This window comes from Scyliorhinus torazame, chromosome 29, assembly GCF_047496885.1.
Source record: "Scyliorhinus torazame isolate Kashiwa2021f chromosome 29, sScyTor2.1, whole genome shotgun sequence".
NCBI classification, from domain to species: domain Eukaryota; kingdom Metazoa; phylum Chordata; class Chondrichthyes; order Carcharhiniformes; family Scyliorhinidae; genus Scyliorhinus; species Scyliorhinus torazame.
The window spans coordinates 16,734,660-16,748,753 of NC_092735.1; the positions used below are offsets into that span (position 1 = coordinate 16,734,660).

Sequence of the window (14,094 nt, forward strand, 5' to 3'; positions counted from 1 at the left end):
GGGGGGAGGTGGTGGCAGAGCGGTATTGTCATTAGACTAATAATCCAGAGTCCCAGCGTGATGCTCTGGTGCCCTGAGTTCAAATCCCGCCACGGCAGATGGTGAAATTTGAATTCAATAAAAATCTGGAATTAAAAGTCTAATGACGACTATGAACCCAGTGTCGATTATCGTAAAACCTCACCTGGTTCACTAATGTCCCTTTAGGGCAGGAACTCTGGCGTCCTTACCCGATGTGGCCTCCATGTGACTCCAGACCCAGACAGTGATACAGTTGACACTTAGCCCCTCTCTGAAATGGCCTAGCATGCCACTCAGTTTAAGGGCAATTAGTGATGGGCAAAGAATGCCAGCAAAGCCAACCACATCCGAAGAATGAAAAAAAAAATTCATTGCCAGTATGAGAAATAAAGGGAAAGATTGGCCGAGTGTTGCGAGTTAACCTTAATCTTGACCATTTTTGGGGGGAGATTTTGGAGAATTAAATGCACACGTGGAAGCGTGGTGTGGGAAGAGGGCTTTTGGGTTCATGGGGCTGGCATCAGGAAGAGGAAGTTATTCCATCGGGACGGGCTCCCACTTAAACCTAGTTGGGACGACTGCAGTGTCAATGGCCAATTCTGTAGCTAGGCGTGTGAGTAGGGCTTTAAACAAAGTATGTGTGGGGTGGGGTGGGGGAGAGGTTTGGGTGAAGGAAGATTCCGAAATGGGAAGAGGAAGATCGAGGCAACGGAACAGTACTGCGACATGAGTAAGGTGAGACAGGAAGGGATAGGGAGTTTAACATTAATCTTGCATCGACTAAGAGCAACACAGGGAATAATATTTTAAAAATGAATGAAATTGAAAGTTCTTTATCTGAACTCGGGAAGCACCTGCCCAGAGATAGATCAATCAGCGTACATGTACCGTGGGGCATCACGGTAGCACAGTGGTTAGTACTGTGGCTTCACAGCGGCAGGGTTCCAAGTTCGATTCCCCGCTAGGTCACTGTCTGTGCGGACTCTACATGTTCTCCGGGTGTCTGCGTGGGTTTCCTCCGGGTGCTCCGGTTTCCTCCCGCAGTCCAAAGATGTGCAGGTTAGGTGGATTGGCCATGATAAATTGCCCTTAGTGTCCAAAATTGCCCTTAGTGTTGGGTGGAGGTGTTGACTTTGGGTAGGGTGCTCTTTCCAAGAGCCGGTGCAGGCTTGATGGGCCGAATGGCCTCCTTCTGCACTGTATGTTCTATGCTCATAGAGGTAAATAGTTTAGATTGAATCGCCATTTGGTTGCAAGTGTTCGAGAGTGGGAAATAAATATTCTATCGGGTGCACGATATTCTCGAAAGATGGAGAGAATGATAAGGGAGGAGGGGATAACCCTGATAGTAAAGGATGACGTAAAGCCTTAAGTGAGAAAGGATCTGGCCTCTGAAGGTCATGAAGTCGAATCCGTAGGGGTGGAAATTGGAAATTGGAGAAAACACTGGGAGTAGTTTATAGGCCCCATAAGTCGTTATACCATTAATGAGAAATTATTGTAAGAAAAGCAATGGAATAATTGCGGAGAACTTTAATCTTCTTATAAACTGGGGCAATCAAATTGGCAAGAGTGGTCTAGCAGATAACTTTGTATGACTTTTTTTGACAGCTTTATGGAGCAGTATGTTGCGGAACCGGCCAGGGATAAAGCTGCCTTAGATCCCGTATTGTGTAATGAGGCAGAGCTAATTGGTAATGTTGTAGTAAAAGATTCGCTGGGAAATAATGATCATAATTTCATTGAATTCCATGTTGGCACACTCCAATCGCAAACACTTATCTTCAACTTCAGCAAAGCCAATTACGTAGGTTTCAGGAAAGAACTGGCTAAAGTTGATTTGGTAGATCGACTTAACGGATATGGGGGTAAATAAACATTTGAAGAAACAATTCAAAATGTTAAACAAAACAAAAAACAAAGAATCGCTGAAAGTACACCTGTGGCTTCCTAAGGCAGTTAATGATAGTATTAGATTAAAAGAAGAGGTTTGTAATATTGCAAAGAACAGTGACGCAACTGAGGATGGGAATGTTTCAGAAAACTGAGGGCATCATAAAGCTGATTTAAATTTAGCAAAGAAGAGAGTAAACTAGTGAGGAATATAAAAACAGGTTGTAAAAGTTTTTTTTAAATAAGCAGAGACAGGAGAAATGAACATGGGGTATGAGGAAATGGCGAAGACATTGAACAACGAAAAGAGTGAAGAAATTAAAACGATGAATGTCAGCAGAGAAAAAATTGGAGACACTTAAGGGACTGAAATCTGAGACATCCCCAGGGCCTCCTTGCCTCCACCGTAAAAGAGGTCATTGCAGAGTTACTGGATGCTTTTTCCAAAATTCCTTAGATCCGGGAATGGTCCCATCATATTGGAAGTTGGCCAATCTGACACTGCTTTTCAAGAAAGAAAGAATAAATAAAACAAGCTATCGGCTCATTACCTAACATTGCTCATTTGGAAAATGCTGCAATTTATTTATCTATTTATTTATATTTTAATTTAGAATACCCAATTCATTTTTTCCAATTAAGGGGCAATTTAGCGTGGCCAATCCACCTACCCTTTTGGGTTGTGGGGCTGAAACCCACGCAAAGACGGGGAAAACATGCAAACTCCACATGGACAGTGACCCAGAGCTGGGCTCGAACCTGGGACCACATCACCGTTGGGCAGCAGTGCCAACCACTGTGCCACCGTGCTGCCCGCAATTCATTATTAAGGAAGTCTGATCAATGTTCCTGGAAAAATATAGTATGCGAACAAACCAACATGATTTTACCAAGGGCAAACCCTGTTTGATAAATAATTAGAGTTTTTTGAGGATGTACATTGGTAGACAAAGGGGAACCGGTAGATGTAATGTACCTGGATTTCAAACAGACATTCGATAAAGTGTGACGCAAAAGGCGAATGTGTCAAGGTATGGGTGCCTGGAGTTGGGGGTAATATATTAGCGTGGATAGAGTATTGGTTAATGGGCATGAGGCAAAGAGTGGGCATAAATGAGGTATCTACCCATGTTTCTGATGATACAAAGCTAGGTGGGAAGGTAAGCTGTGAGGAGGATGCAGAGGCTGCAAAGAGATGTAGACAGGTTCAGTGAATGGGCAGCAAGATGGAATATAATGTAGGGGACTGTGAAGTTGGTGCAGAAAATCAGAATACACTTAGAAAGGTACCAAACTTTAAATGTTGCTGCTTGGAGACATAGGTGTGCTCGTACGAAGAACACTGAACATTATCATGCAGGTAAAGGAAGGCAAATAGCACGTTGGTCTTTATTGCATACATGTAACATGTCTTGCTGCAGTTGTACATGTCTTGCTGCAGTTGTACATGTCTTGCTGCAGTTGTACAGGGCTCTGGTGAGACCACATCATGAATATCGTATGCAGTTTTTGTCCCCCGGATTTAAGGAAGGATGTACTTACACTGGAGGCAGAAGACCGAAGGTTCACTAGATTGGCCCTGGGATGAGCGGGTTGTCCCATGATGAGAGGCTGAGCAAATTGGGAATATAGACGAATGAGAGGCGATCTCTGGAAGGGAGGACGCTGAGAGATTGATTCCCCTGGTCGGGGAAGAACGTGGGGGGGCGGTGCACAATCTCTAGTTAAGGAGCCAATCAGGGATGCACATTGGCGCACTGGTCAGCACTCTGCACAGGGGCCTGGGTTTGATTCCAGCATTGGGTGACTGTGTGTGGAGTTTGCACATTCTCCCCGTGGGTTCCCGCCGGGTGCTCCAGTTCCCTCCCACAATCCAAAGATGTGCAGGTTGGGTGAGGTACGGGGATAGAGCGGTGGGCCTGAGCCTGGATGGGGTATTCTTTCAGGAGGGTGGCCGCAGACTCGATGGGCTGAATGGACTGCTGCACTGTGGGGATTCTATAGATTCTATAGATTTAAGATTGAGATGAGAAAGTCCTACACTCAAAGGGTTGTGATTTGAAATCCTCTACCCCAGAGGACGCTCCATTGTTGAATACAATGATGAGATAGGCAGCTTTTTGACCGAGATGGTCCAGGGATATGGGGAGAGGGCAGGAAAGTGGAGTCAGTCATGATGGTATCGAGTGGCAGATCAGGCCTGATTGGCCACTCATCGATTCCTGGTGTTCTTCATTGGAATGAAGCATTCTGCCCAGTAAACCAGAGCCCTCGAACCGGTCTAGCGCACAATTTTCCCTACACGGGACCTGACCCTCTGCCAGCGTTTTCCCCACTCTTTTTGTATAACGAAGCTCGTCCTAATATCTCTAATAAATGCATTGGGTAGCACAGTGGATAGCACTATTGCTTCACAGCTGCAGGGTCCCAGGTTCGATTCCCGGCTTGGGTCACTGTCTGGGCGGAGTCTGCACGTTCTCCCCGTGTCTGCGTGGGTTTCCTCCGGGCGCTCCGGTTTCCTCCCACAAGTCCCGAAAGACGTGCTTGTTAGGTGAATTGGACATTCTGAATTCTCCCTCTGTGTACCCGAACAGGCGCCAGAATGTGGCGACTAGGGGATTTTCACAGTAACTTCATTGCAGTGTTAATGTCAGCCTACTTGTGACAATAAAGATTATTATTGTAAGAATATACCACTTGCACATCCGCAACCCCCCCTCCCCCTTCACGTTTGATGGCCACACACCTGTGTGTAATGAGAACTGGAAGAGACCATTGAGCCTTCCAAGATGTTTCTGCTGTTCAGGTCTGATCATGGGTGACCCGCGTCACAACTTTACTTACCCGCCTTTGACTCATATCCCTTGATCACCCCCCCTACCCAATTAAAATGTATTACTAGCACCCCTACGAAAATGGCCCCACCCATCCTGGCACCCACAGTCTCTTGTGGGGGGGGGGGGGGGGGGCGTAGTGCGATTCATCTCGATGGCGCACAATAAATGAGCAGGTGATCTGTGTCTCATGGTGGCGATTGAGGGATAAATATTGACGAGCGGACTGGGCGGAGCCTCTGCTTGTCACAGGATGTTCTCACATCAGTCGAGGCCTACTGGAGGCTTTACGGAGCTCGGAATTCTGGGTACGTTTGGACTAAGGAGGCGACAAAGCCTCCACAAGAAGAATAACCTGAAACGAGGGCGACGGTTCGATCGAGGGCTATATTTTGGAACCTTCAGCAATTCCAGGAGAGGCCTTGGAGCAGTGGGGGGAGGGGGGTAAATGCATTCTCCTGAATTGCGTAACTGCCTTTTGGTGGAACGTGCTATCTACAGAGCCCCTGGTCAGGGCGGGGCTGGATGATCATGTGCGAGTGCAGCAACAAAATGAGATAAGACTCGTTTTAATTCCCTTGAGCACAGTCCTATCTCCCTCGCACAGCTCGGAGTTGGGAAATATGTATTTAACAATGAGGAGCGGCGAGCGGTTCTATGCTCGAGGGTTTTTGGAAGCTCCTCTCTTCTGTGTATCCGTTTGTTCAGTTTGCTGGCTGGCTTTTATCGAGCTGGGCCCCCCCTCCACCTTCTGGGGCCTTGCCATTCAGGTGGTGCACAAGACCAGGCATTGAATGTCGGCAGGTTGATTGACCGTTTCAAAGAATTTACAGTGCAGAAGGAGGCCATTCGGCCCAGCGAGTCTGCACCGGCTCTTGGAAAGAGCACCCCACTTAAGCCCACGCAACCTTTTTGGACACTACGGGCAACTTAGCGTGCCCAATCCACCTAACCTGCAAGTCTTTGGACTGTGGGAGGGACCTGGAGCACCCGGCGGAAACCCACGCAGACACTGGGAGGACGTGCAGACTCCGCACAGACAGTGACCCAAGCCGGGAATCGAACCTGGGACCCTGGAGCTGTGAAGCCACTGTGCTACCGTGCTGCCCTTGGTGGGGGATTGGGGGGGGGTGAGGGGAGGGGGCGGTTGGGGACGTGTTGCTGACATGCACTAGGTGCTCTGGTTTTCTCAGTCCAAAGATGCGCTGGGTAGGTGGATTGGTCATGCTGAATTGCCCTCAGTGTCCAAAGGGGTTGGGTGGGGTGACTGGGTTATGGGGATGGAGTGGAGGTATGGGCTTGGGTAGTTGCTCATTCCAAGGGCTGGTGCAGACTCAGTGGGCCGAATGGTCTCCTGCTGCACTGTAAATTCTATGATTCTATCCATCTGCCCGCCTCTGTGTCCTGTCTATGTGTCTTAGCCCATCCTGGGTCCTCGTGGCTTTCGTCAGCCTTGCGTTAAATTACAACACTATGACGTCGACCTCAACCATCGAGGAAAGTGCAGTATTCTGCATCGCGAAGATCCCAAATTCACCGTGTACGGGTTTCAAAAGTTAACCCAAGTGGCAAAGGGAACAAAGAGAGCTGCAGCCTCCAGACCCCAGTGGCCGCCACGCAAGAAATGTGTAAGAAACCCCCACAAATTTCACCAAATGTGTCAGTCAGTTCGAATTTGGAAATACTGAATGATGTGTGGTGACCTTCACATGACATCATTTGCTTTTATCTTGTTTATTTCACACCCGCCCGTTACATGCTCCCCACGCTGCCCATTTACATTACAGCTCTTCGGCAACCCTTGGCTTTGTGATATTGTGGCCGGTAAACCACTTCAGATTGTTCTAGGCTGGTGGCGGCCTCCGTGTTTGTCGTTCTGCACCTGGACATTACGCACAGGGCACGGCGGTTAGAGATGTTGCACCTCAGGAAATGCTCTTTTGGCAAGATATATATTTTTTTATTCAAAAGGGACAAAATAAATATCACATCATAGAATTTACAGTGCAGAAGGAGGCCATTCGGCCCATCGAGTCTGCACCGGCTCCTGGAAAGAGCACCCTACCCAAGGTCAGCACCTCCACCCTAACCCCACAACCCAGTAACCCCACCCAACACTAAGGGCAATATTGGACACTAAGGGCAATTTACATAGATTTTACATAGAATTTACATTGCAGAAGGAGGCCATTCAGCCCATCGAGTCTGCACTGGCTCTTGGAAAGTGCACCCTACCCAAGTCCACACCTCCACCCCATCCCCATAACCCAGTAACCCCACCCAGCACTAAGGGCAATTTTGGACACTAAGGGCAATTTAGCATGGCCAATCCACCTAACCTGCACATCTTTAGACTGTGGGAGGAAACCGGAGCACCCGGAGGAAACCCACGCAGACACGGGGAGAACGTGCAAACTCCGCACAGACAGTGACCCAGCGGGGAATCGAACCTGGGACTCTGGAGCTGTGAAGCAATTGTGCTATATTAAACGGAGCAGTGCCATATGACATAGCTGCGGTGAAGATAGATCCCGGGGCCAGTTTAGCTCAGTGGGCTAGACAGCTGGTTTGTGATGCAGAACGAGGCCAGCAGCGTGGGTTCAATTCCCGTACCAGCTGAGAATTCTCAATTCTCCCTCTGTGTACCTGAACAGGCGCCAGATTGTGGCGACTAGGAGCTTTTCACAATAACTTCATTGCAGTGTTAATGTAAGCCTACTTGTGACAATGAAGATTGTTTTATTTATCTATTGTTAGATTGACTATCCTAAGACCATAAGACGTAGGAGCAAAGTATGCCATTCGGCCCATCGAGCCTGCTACGCCATTTAATGAGATCATGACTGATCTGATGTGATAACCCTCAAATCCGTCTTGCCACAGCCTTGACCCAGCCTCCACAGCTCTCTGCAGTAAATAATTCCCCAGATTCACTACCCTCCGAGAGAAGAAATTCCTCCTCATCTCTGTCTTCAATAGGTGACCCCGTTACTCTGGAGATTCTGCCCTCTGGTCCTAGACTCTCCCACAAGGGGAAACAACCTCTCAGCATCGACCCTGTCAAGCCCCCCTGAGAATCCGATATGTCTCAATAAGGTCACCTCTCATTCCTCTAAACTCTAATGAGCACAGACCCAACCCACTCAACCCCTCCTCATAAGAAAATCCCTCCACACCCGGGGTCAACCCCGTGAAACTTCTCTGGTCAACCTTGTATCTGTTGATCGGACTGACGACTGCAATTCTGGTCATATTGTCACACAAGAAAGATCTCTTAACACCGATGTATTCAGGAAGTAGCTTTTTCAGTTATGATGGTGGAATGGGGGACTTGTTTTCCATTTGAAACATCGAACATACAGTGCAGAAGGAGGCCATTCGGCCCATCGAGTCTGCACCGACCCACTTAAGCCCTCACTTCCACCCTATCCCTGTAACCCAGTAACCCCCCCTAACCTTTTTTGGACACTAAGGGGCAATTTATCATGGCCAATCCACCTAACCTGCACATCTTTGGACTGTGGGAGGAAACCAGAGCACCCGGAGGAAACCCACGCACACACTGGGAGAACGTGCAGACTCCGCATAGAGAGTGACCCAAGCCGGAAATCGAACCTGGGACCCTGGAGCAGTGAAGCCGCAGTGCTATTCACTTGTGCTGCCTGAAACGGGGACCCTTTCAAAAGGAGTCATAAAGAAGAGCTGGGCAGCGCTTCATTGTGAAGATTTTGAAAAAAACGGGGAATGCAAGATTAAAAATGCAGGAAGCCCGGAATGGGGAAGTGCATTTTACTGGCTGATATCGCCGAGTTTCATAGAATTTACAGTGCAGAAGGAGGCCATTCGGCCCATCGAGTCTGCACCGACTCTTGGAAAGAGCACCCTACCCAACCGCACACCTCCACCCTATCCCCATAACCCAGCAACCCCACCCAACACTAAGGGCAATTTTGGACACTAAGGGCAATTTATCATGGCCAATCCACCTGACCTGCACATCTTTGGACTTGTGGGAGGAAACCGGAGCACCTGGAGGAAACCCACGCACACACGGGGGGGAACGTGCGTCCTCCGCACAGACAGTGACCCACGCCGGGAATTGAACCTGGGACCCTGGAGCTGTGAAGCAATTGTGCTAATCGCTATGCTACCGTGCTGCCCTCTGGGAAACATGCAATCAGTGGGCCTTGAGATAGACCTTGGAATGAATGTTGTAACTGACTGGAGAGGGGGAGAGTGCGGCTGGAAGGGATCGAGACCTTGCAAAGGGCAGCGGTTTGTTGAAGTTCATTCCTGTTCCTAAACAAGTTGAGAGCCAACTGGAGGCATGAGAGACTGGTTCAGGAAAAGGTATTGGGCACACCTTCGGGAAGCACGGGCAGTGAGCAGGGCTCAAGGTTAGTTTTGCCACGTTGATGATGTCCAATCGACGTAACAGTGGTTCATGTTACATGGTTCTAAATAGAGGCCGGCCGTGAAGAAAGGCCTGATGTTGATACATCACTACGAGGATGCGACCAGGACTTAATGGTCTGAGTTATAAGGAGAGGCTGGATAGGCTGGGGCCTTTGTCCCTGGAGCGTAGGAGGCTTAGGGGTGATCTTATAGAGGTCTATAAAATAAACATAGAACATACAGTGCAGAAGGAGGCCCATTGAATCTGCACCGACCCACTTAAGCCCTCACTTCCACCCTATCCCTGTAACCCAATAACCCCTCCTAACCTTGGATAGTCAAGGTTGATAGTCAACATCTTTTCCCAAAGGTAGAGGAGTCTAGAACTAGAGGGCAAAGGTTTATGGTGAGAGGGGAGAGATACAAAAGAGACCAGAGGGTGGTGAGCATCTGGAACGAGCTGCCAGAGGCAGTGGTAGAGGCGGCTACAATTTTTTCCTTTTTAAAAAAAAAAACAGACCGTTACATGGGTAGGGTGGGTATAGAGGGATATGGGCCAAATGCGGGCAAGTGGGACTAGCTTAGCGATAGAAACTGGGCGTCATGGACAAGCTGGGCCGAAGGGCCTGTTTCCGTGCTGTAAACATCTATGCTGTGGAGATGCCGGCGTTGGACAGGGGTGAGCACAGTAAGAAGTCTTACAACACCAGGTTAAAGTCCAACAGGTTTGTTTCGATATCACTAGCTTTTGGAGCGCTGCTCCTTCCTCAGGTGAATGAAGAGGTATGTTCCAGAAACATATATATATAGACAAATTCAAAGATGCCAGACAATGCTTGGAATGCGAGCATTAGCAGGTGATTAAATCTTTACAGAGCCAGAGATGGGGTAACCCCAGGTTAAAGAGGTGTGAATTGTGTCAAGCCAGGACAGTTGGTAGGATTTTGCAGGCCAGATGGTGGGGGATGAATGTAATGCGACATGAATTCCAGGTCCTGGTTGAGGCCGCACTCATGTGTGCGGAACTTGGCTATAAGTTTCTGCTCGGCGATTCTGCGATGTTGCGCGTCCTAAAGGCCGCCTTGGAGTACGCTTACCCGGAGATCAGAGGCTGAATGCCCTTGACTGCTGAAGTGTTCCCCGACTGAAAGGGAACATTCCTGCCTGGTGATTGTCGCAGGATGTCCATTCATTCATTGTCGCAACGTCTGCATGGTCTCGCCAATGTACCACGCTTCGGGACATCCTTTCCTGCAGCGCATCGGCCAACGTTGTCTACCTCGTACGCTGCAGGAAAGGATGTCCCGAAGCGTGGTACATTGGCGAGACCATGCAGACGTTGCGACAATGAATGAACGGACATCGCGCGACAATCACCATCTATGACACTGAACAGCCAGGACAGTATTTTTGGACTGCCATCACCGTTGTGATATGGGAAATGCTAACATGTGCACAGCAAGATCCAGCAAATTGTTTACCAAATCAATGAGATAATGATCAGCTAATCTATTTTTCCACGTCCGTTGAGGTAAACTATTGTCTGGGACATCAGGGGAGAATGCCCTTACTTTTCTCGACGTGTCAGGAATACCCTTTTCACCCGCTGAGAGGGCAGGCGAGGCCTCCGTTTTGTATCTCATTTGAAGTCTGCACTCCCTCCCCGCGCAGCACTCCCTCGCTGCTTTAATTGCCCTCGAGAAGGTGGTGGTGAGCCGCCTCCTTGAACCCGCTGCGGTCCAGCTGGTGTAGGTACACCCACTGTGCTGTCGGGGAGGGAGTCCCAGGATGTTACCCCAAGCGACAGTGAAGGAACGGCCGATATATTTCCAAGTCGGGGTGGTGGGTGGTTCGGAGGGGGGATCCTCCAGGTGGCGCTGTTCCCGTGTGTCTGCCGCCCTTGCCCTTCTGTGCAGCATACGCCATGGGTTCGGAGGGTGCTGTCTAAGGAGCCTTGGGGAGATGTTGCAGGATGCTGTACAATGATGCTCCTCTGCGTCGGTGCTGGAGAGAGTGAATGTTTAAGGTGGTGGATGGTGTGCTACTTGAGTTTTGTCCTGGATGGTGTTGAGCTTCTTGTGTTGTCGGAGCTGCACTCATCCAGGCAAGTGGAGAGTATTCCATCACACTCCTGACTTGTGCCTTGTAGCTGGTAGACGGTCTTTGGGAGGTGAGTTACTGAGTTACTTGAGGCAGGATTCTCAGCTGCTGACCTGCTCTTGTAGCCAGAGTATTGGCCTCGGACTATCAATCTGGATTTTGAAATGTCTCATTGTCGATCTGGTGTCTCTCTATTGGGCAATGTTTCAAGCACAATTTATATTGAACTACTTGACTTTCCCCCCCCCCTCTCTCCCTCTCTCTCTCTGCAGGGCGTTTATCCAGACGGAGGTTAAAGATGGAGTCCTTCTGGAGTTGGCGGACCCTCTGAGATGGTTGGAGGGAGCTCGCAGCTGGATGCTCTGGCCGACGTGCGACGCCCTGATCCTCCGAGACTCCAGCCCGATCAGCCCACGCACTACCGGACGTTCCGGAACACGGAGCGGCAGATCGTCAACCGTACCCTGCACTTCCTGGACGAGAGTGGATTTTACTGGGGGCCGCTCCCTGTGGACCAGGCTCACACCATGCTGGCCGCCGAGCCTGTGGGCACTTTCCTCGTCCGGGACAGTACTCAAGCCAACCACTTGTTCAGCCTGAGCGTCCGGGCCGACAAGGGGCCGGTCAGCATGCGGATCCTGTTCGACAAGGAACACTTCTGGTTCAACAATGCTTGCTTTGACTGCATTGTGAAGCTGCTGGAGTATTGCGTGGACAGCACCAAGATAAAGCCCTTCATGTTTGACTGCAATATATCTGTTGTCTTTTGCAAACCCTTGCGGAAGCAGCCCATCCCAAAACTGCAACAGCTATGCAGAAGGAGCATAATCCGCCACTACGGGGTAGAACGCGTGAGGAGACTTCACTTAGTGACCCGCCTCCAAACGTACATTGAGGAATTTCCCTTCAAAATGTGACTCCAACCGCGAGGATCGTTTGCGTCTTTCCAATTCGTTCCTTTGGTGGGGCAGCAGCCCTGGAATCGACCATCCGCTCGGCAAGGAGCGCGAGGAGGAGCCTGGGATGTAAGCAGCACCGCCACCCTCACTCCCTTCCCCCTGCCATTGGCGACGCAGCCTGGTCAAGGGGGGGGCGAGGCCCCCGTCGGAGGCGTCATTGACCAGTCGCATTTTGCGGTCAGGCGGGGAAGGGTGTGCAATTTCGGCCAGCTCGCCAACGCCAGGGCACTCGCCGGGCGAGCAAGGAGGCCGGGACGGAAGAACATTTTTGGTCAAGAGTCCTGCAGGATATGCAGGGAGGGATAATTGTCATTCTCTTGCGCAAGACTGTGTTATTGTGCTTCCATCCAAAGTCAGCACTAAGAAATATTTAGTTTAGTTTTGCAAAAAAAGCATTACTGTATCAAAGTGAATTTTTATCAAATATTCTTATTTTATATTTTTTATATATATATACATATACATATATTTTAATACATAATTTAAAAACTATAAAAATCGAACTGATTGGCTGGGGTGTGGGTTTTCAATGCTCAAAGCCCTGGTACGGACACATTTAGTCAAGGACTGGCTGGTTAGAACGAAAATGGCCCATTGAGTTGGCGGAGTGGTCTTGCATCGTGAGGGCTCCAAGTGCCTTTCTGAGGGTGGAGGAGGGTGACCGGCCATTCTTTGGCTCTCGATGCGCCTTGAAGGGTGACTGGTGTTCCATTAGGCCACCCTGGTGTGCAGCCTGCCCATCGGCAAAAGAACCCTCCCCCACCGTTGCCCAATCGCTCACATGGAGATTGGTGATCTGAGCAAGGAAGTGTAACCCTTCCTCCGCCCACTGCCCCAGTGTGAATCTGCCCTTTGGAAATTCGAGTAGTGGCAATGACGTAAAGCATTGTTCAGTTGGTGTTGAATCCATCATTCAGAAAGGCCAATTCAATGATCTTGCAGTTAAAGTGAAAATAGTTCAATCCATTCAGAGCATCGTTTAACCACTATTCAATCTCTTCGATTGGATTCCAGCCTGTGACTCACTCCTTTACATAGTTAAGCGGTGGGGCATCCTAGTTCGATTCCACCTTGTAACTTACTCCCTCTGGTCCCACTTTTCTGGTTTATTTATTACGGTGTGATGAACCTTTTCGGGTTTTACGCATCAACTGTGCCACATTCCGATATCTTCAATCCTCGGGCGAAGTCCATCCTGAACCTGACATTCGCAGAATATTGATGCTAAATTCTGCTCTCTCGCCTCGGGCGGAGGTGAGCCCACTTGCAGCCAATCAGCTATCGGCAGTCGTTTCCTCAATAAAGAAAGTAGATGGTTTTATATGAAGTTTTTGAAGAAAAATCATTTTATTGTGCGTCAGGGTTATTAATGGGAATTCAAATTCCAACCTGTGGGGGGGGGGGGGGGGGGGGGGGGGAGGGAAATCCTGTACGGAATAGCAGCTGAGTTAACCTCTGACATCCTACGTCGTGTGATGCTCCAGGGTGCAGGCCATGTGACACTCGTACGACCATTGGAATGCTCCACTCTTTGATCCATGGATATTAGGGTTACCTCACTTCTCCCACTTTCAAGTCCGGGTAGAGGGAAAGGGCTAGAGTTTAGGGCCCAAAGTCTCCTGGGTAGGAAGTCACCAAAACCTTAACAACCGGTGTCTGCCACGTCTCAGAAAAAAACCACCGGACTAAATTGAACGAATCCGACTAACTATTTCAAAAATCGAGACTTTTTTTTTTACACCACTGGGGGCAGGCTGCAAAGACGCAAGGCCTCTGCTTTGCTACTGAGCAGGCGGCAATCCTAAGAGAGAATGTCTGGCGCCTGTAGGCGATTGGGATCAAGCCCCAAGGACAACTAGGGGTGAATGACCAATTCTAGCCTGGTCAGCGAT

At 49.4% G+C, this 14,094-nt stretch overlaps 1 protein-coding gene across 2 annotated transcripts in view; it reads left to right on the forward strand.

Annotated features, from left to right (window-relative positions):
- The window catches only part of LOC140403897 (suppressor of cytokine signaling 1-like), a 52,596-nt gene extending 39,001 nt beyond the window's left edge, over positions 1-13,595 (forward strand). For both annotated transcript variants that reach the window (XM_072492119.1, XM_072492120.1), the window contains exon 2: positions 11,516-13,595. In XM_072492119.1, the coding sequence (XP_072348220.1) occupies positions 11,576-12,160 (585 nt within the window). In that variant the 5' untranslated portion in view covers positions 11,516-11,575 and the 3' untranslated portion in view covers positions 12,161-13,595. The remainder of the gene's footprint in view (positions 1-11,515) is intronic.
- The last annotated feature ends 499 nt before the right edge of the window (positions 13,596-14,094 follow it).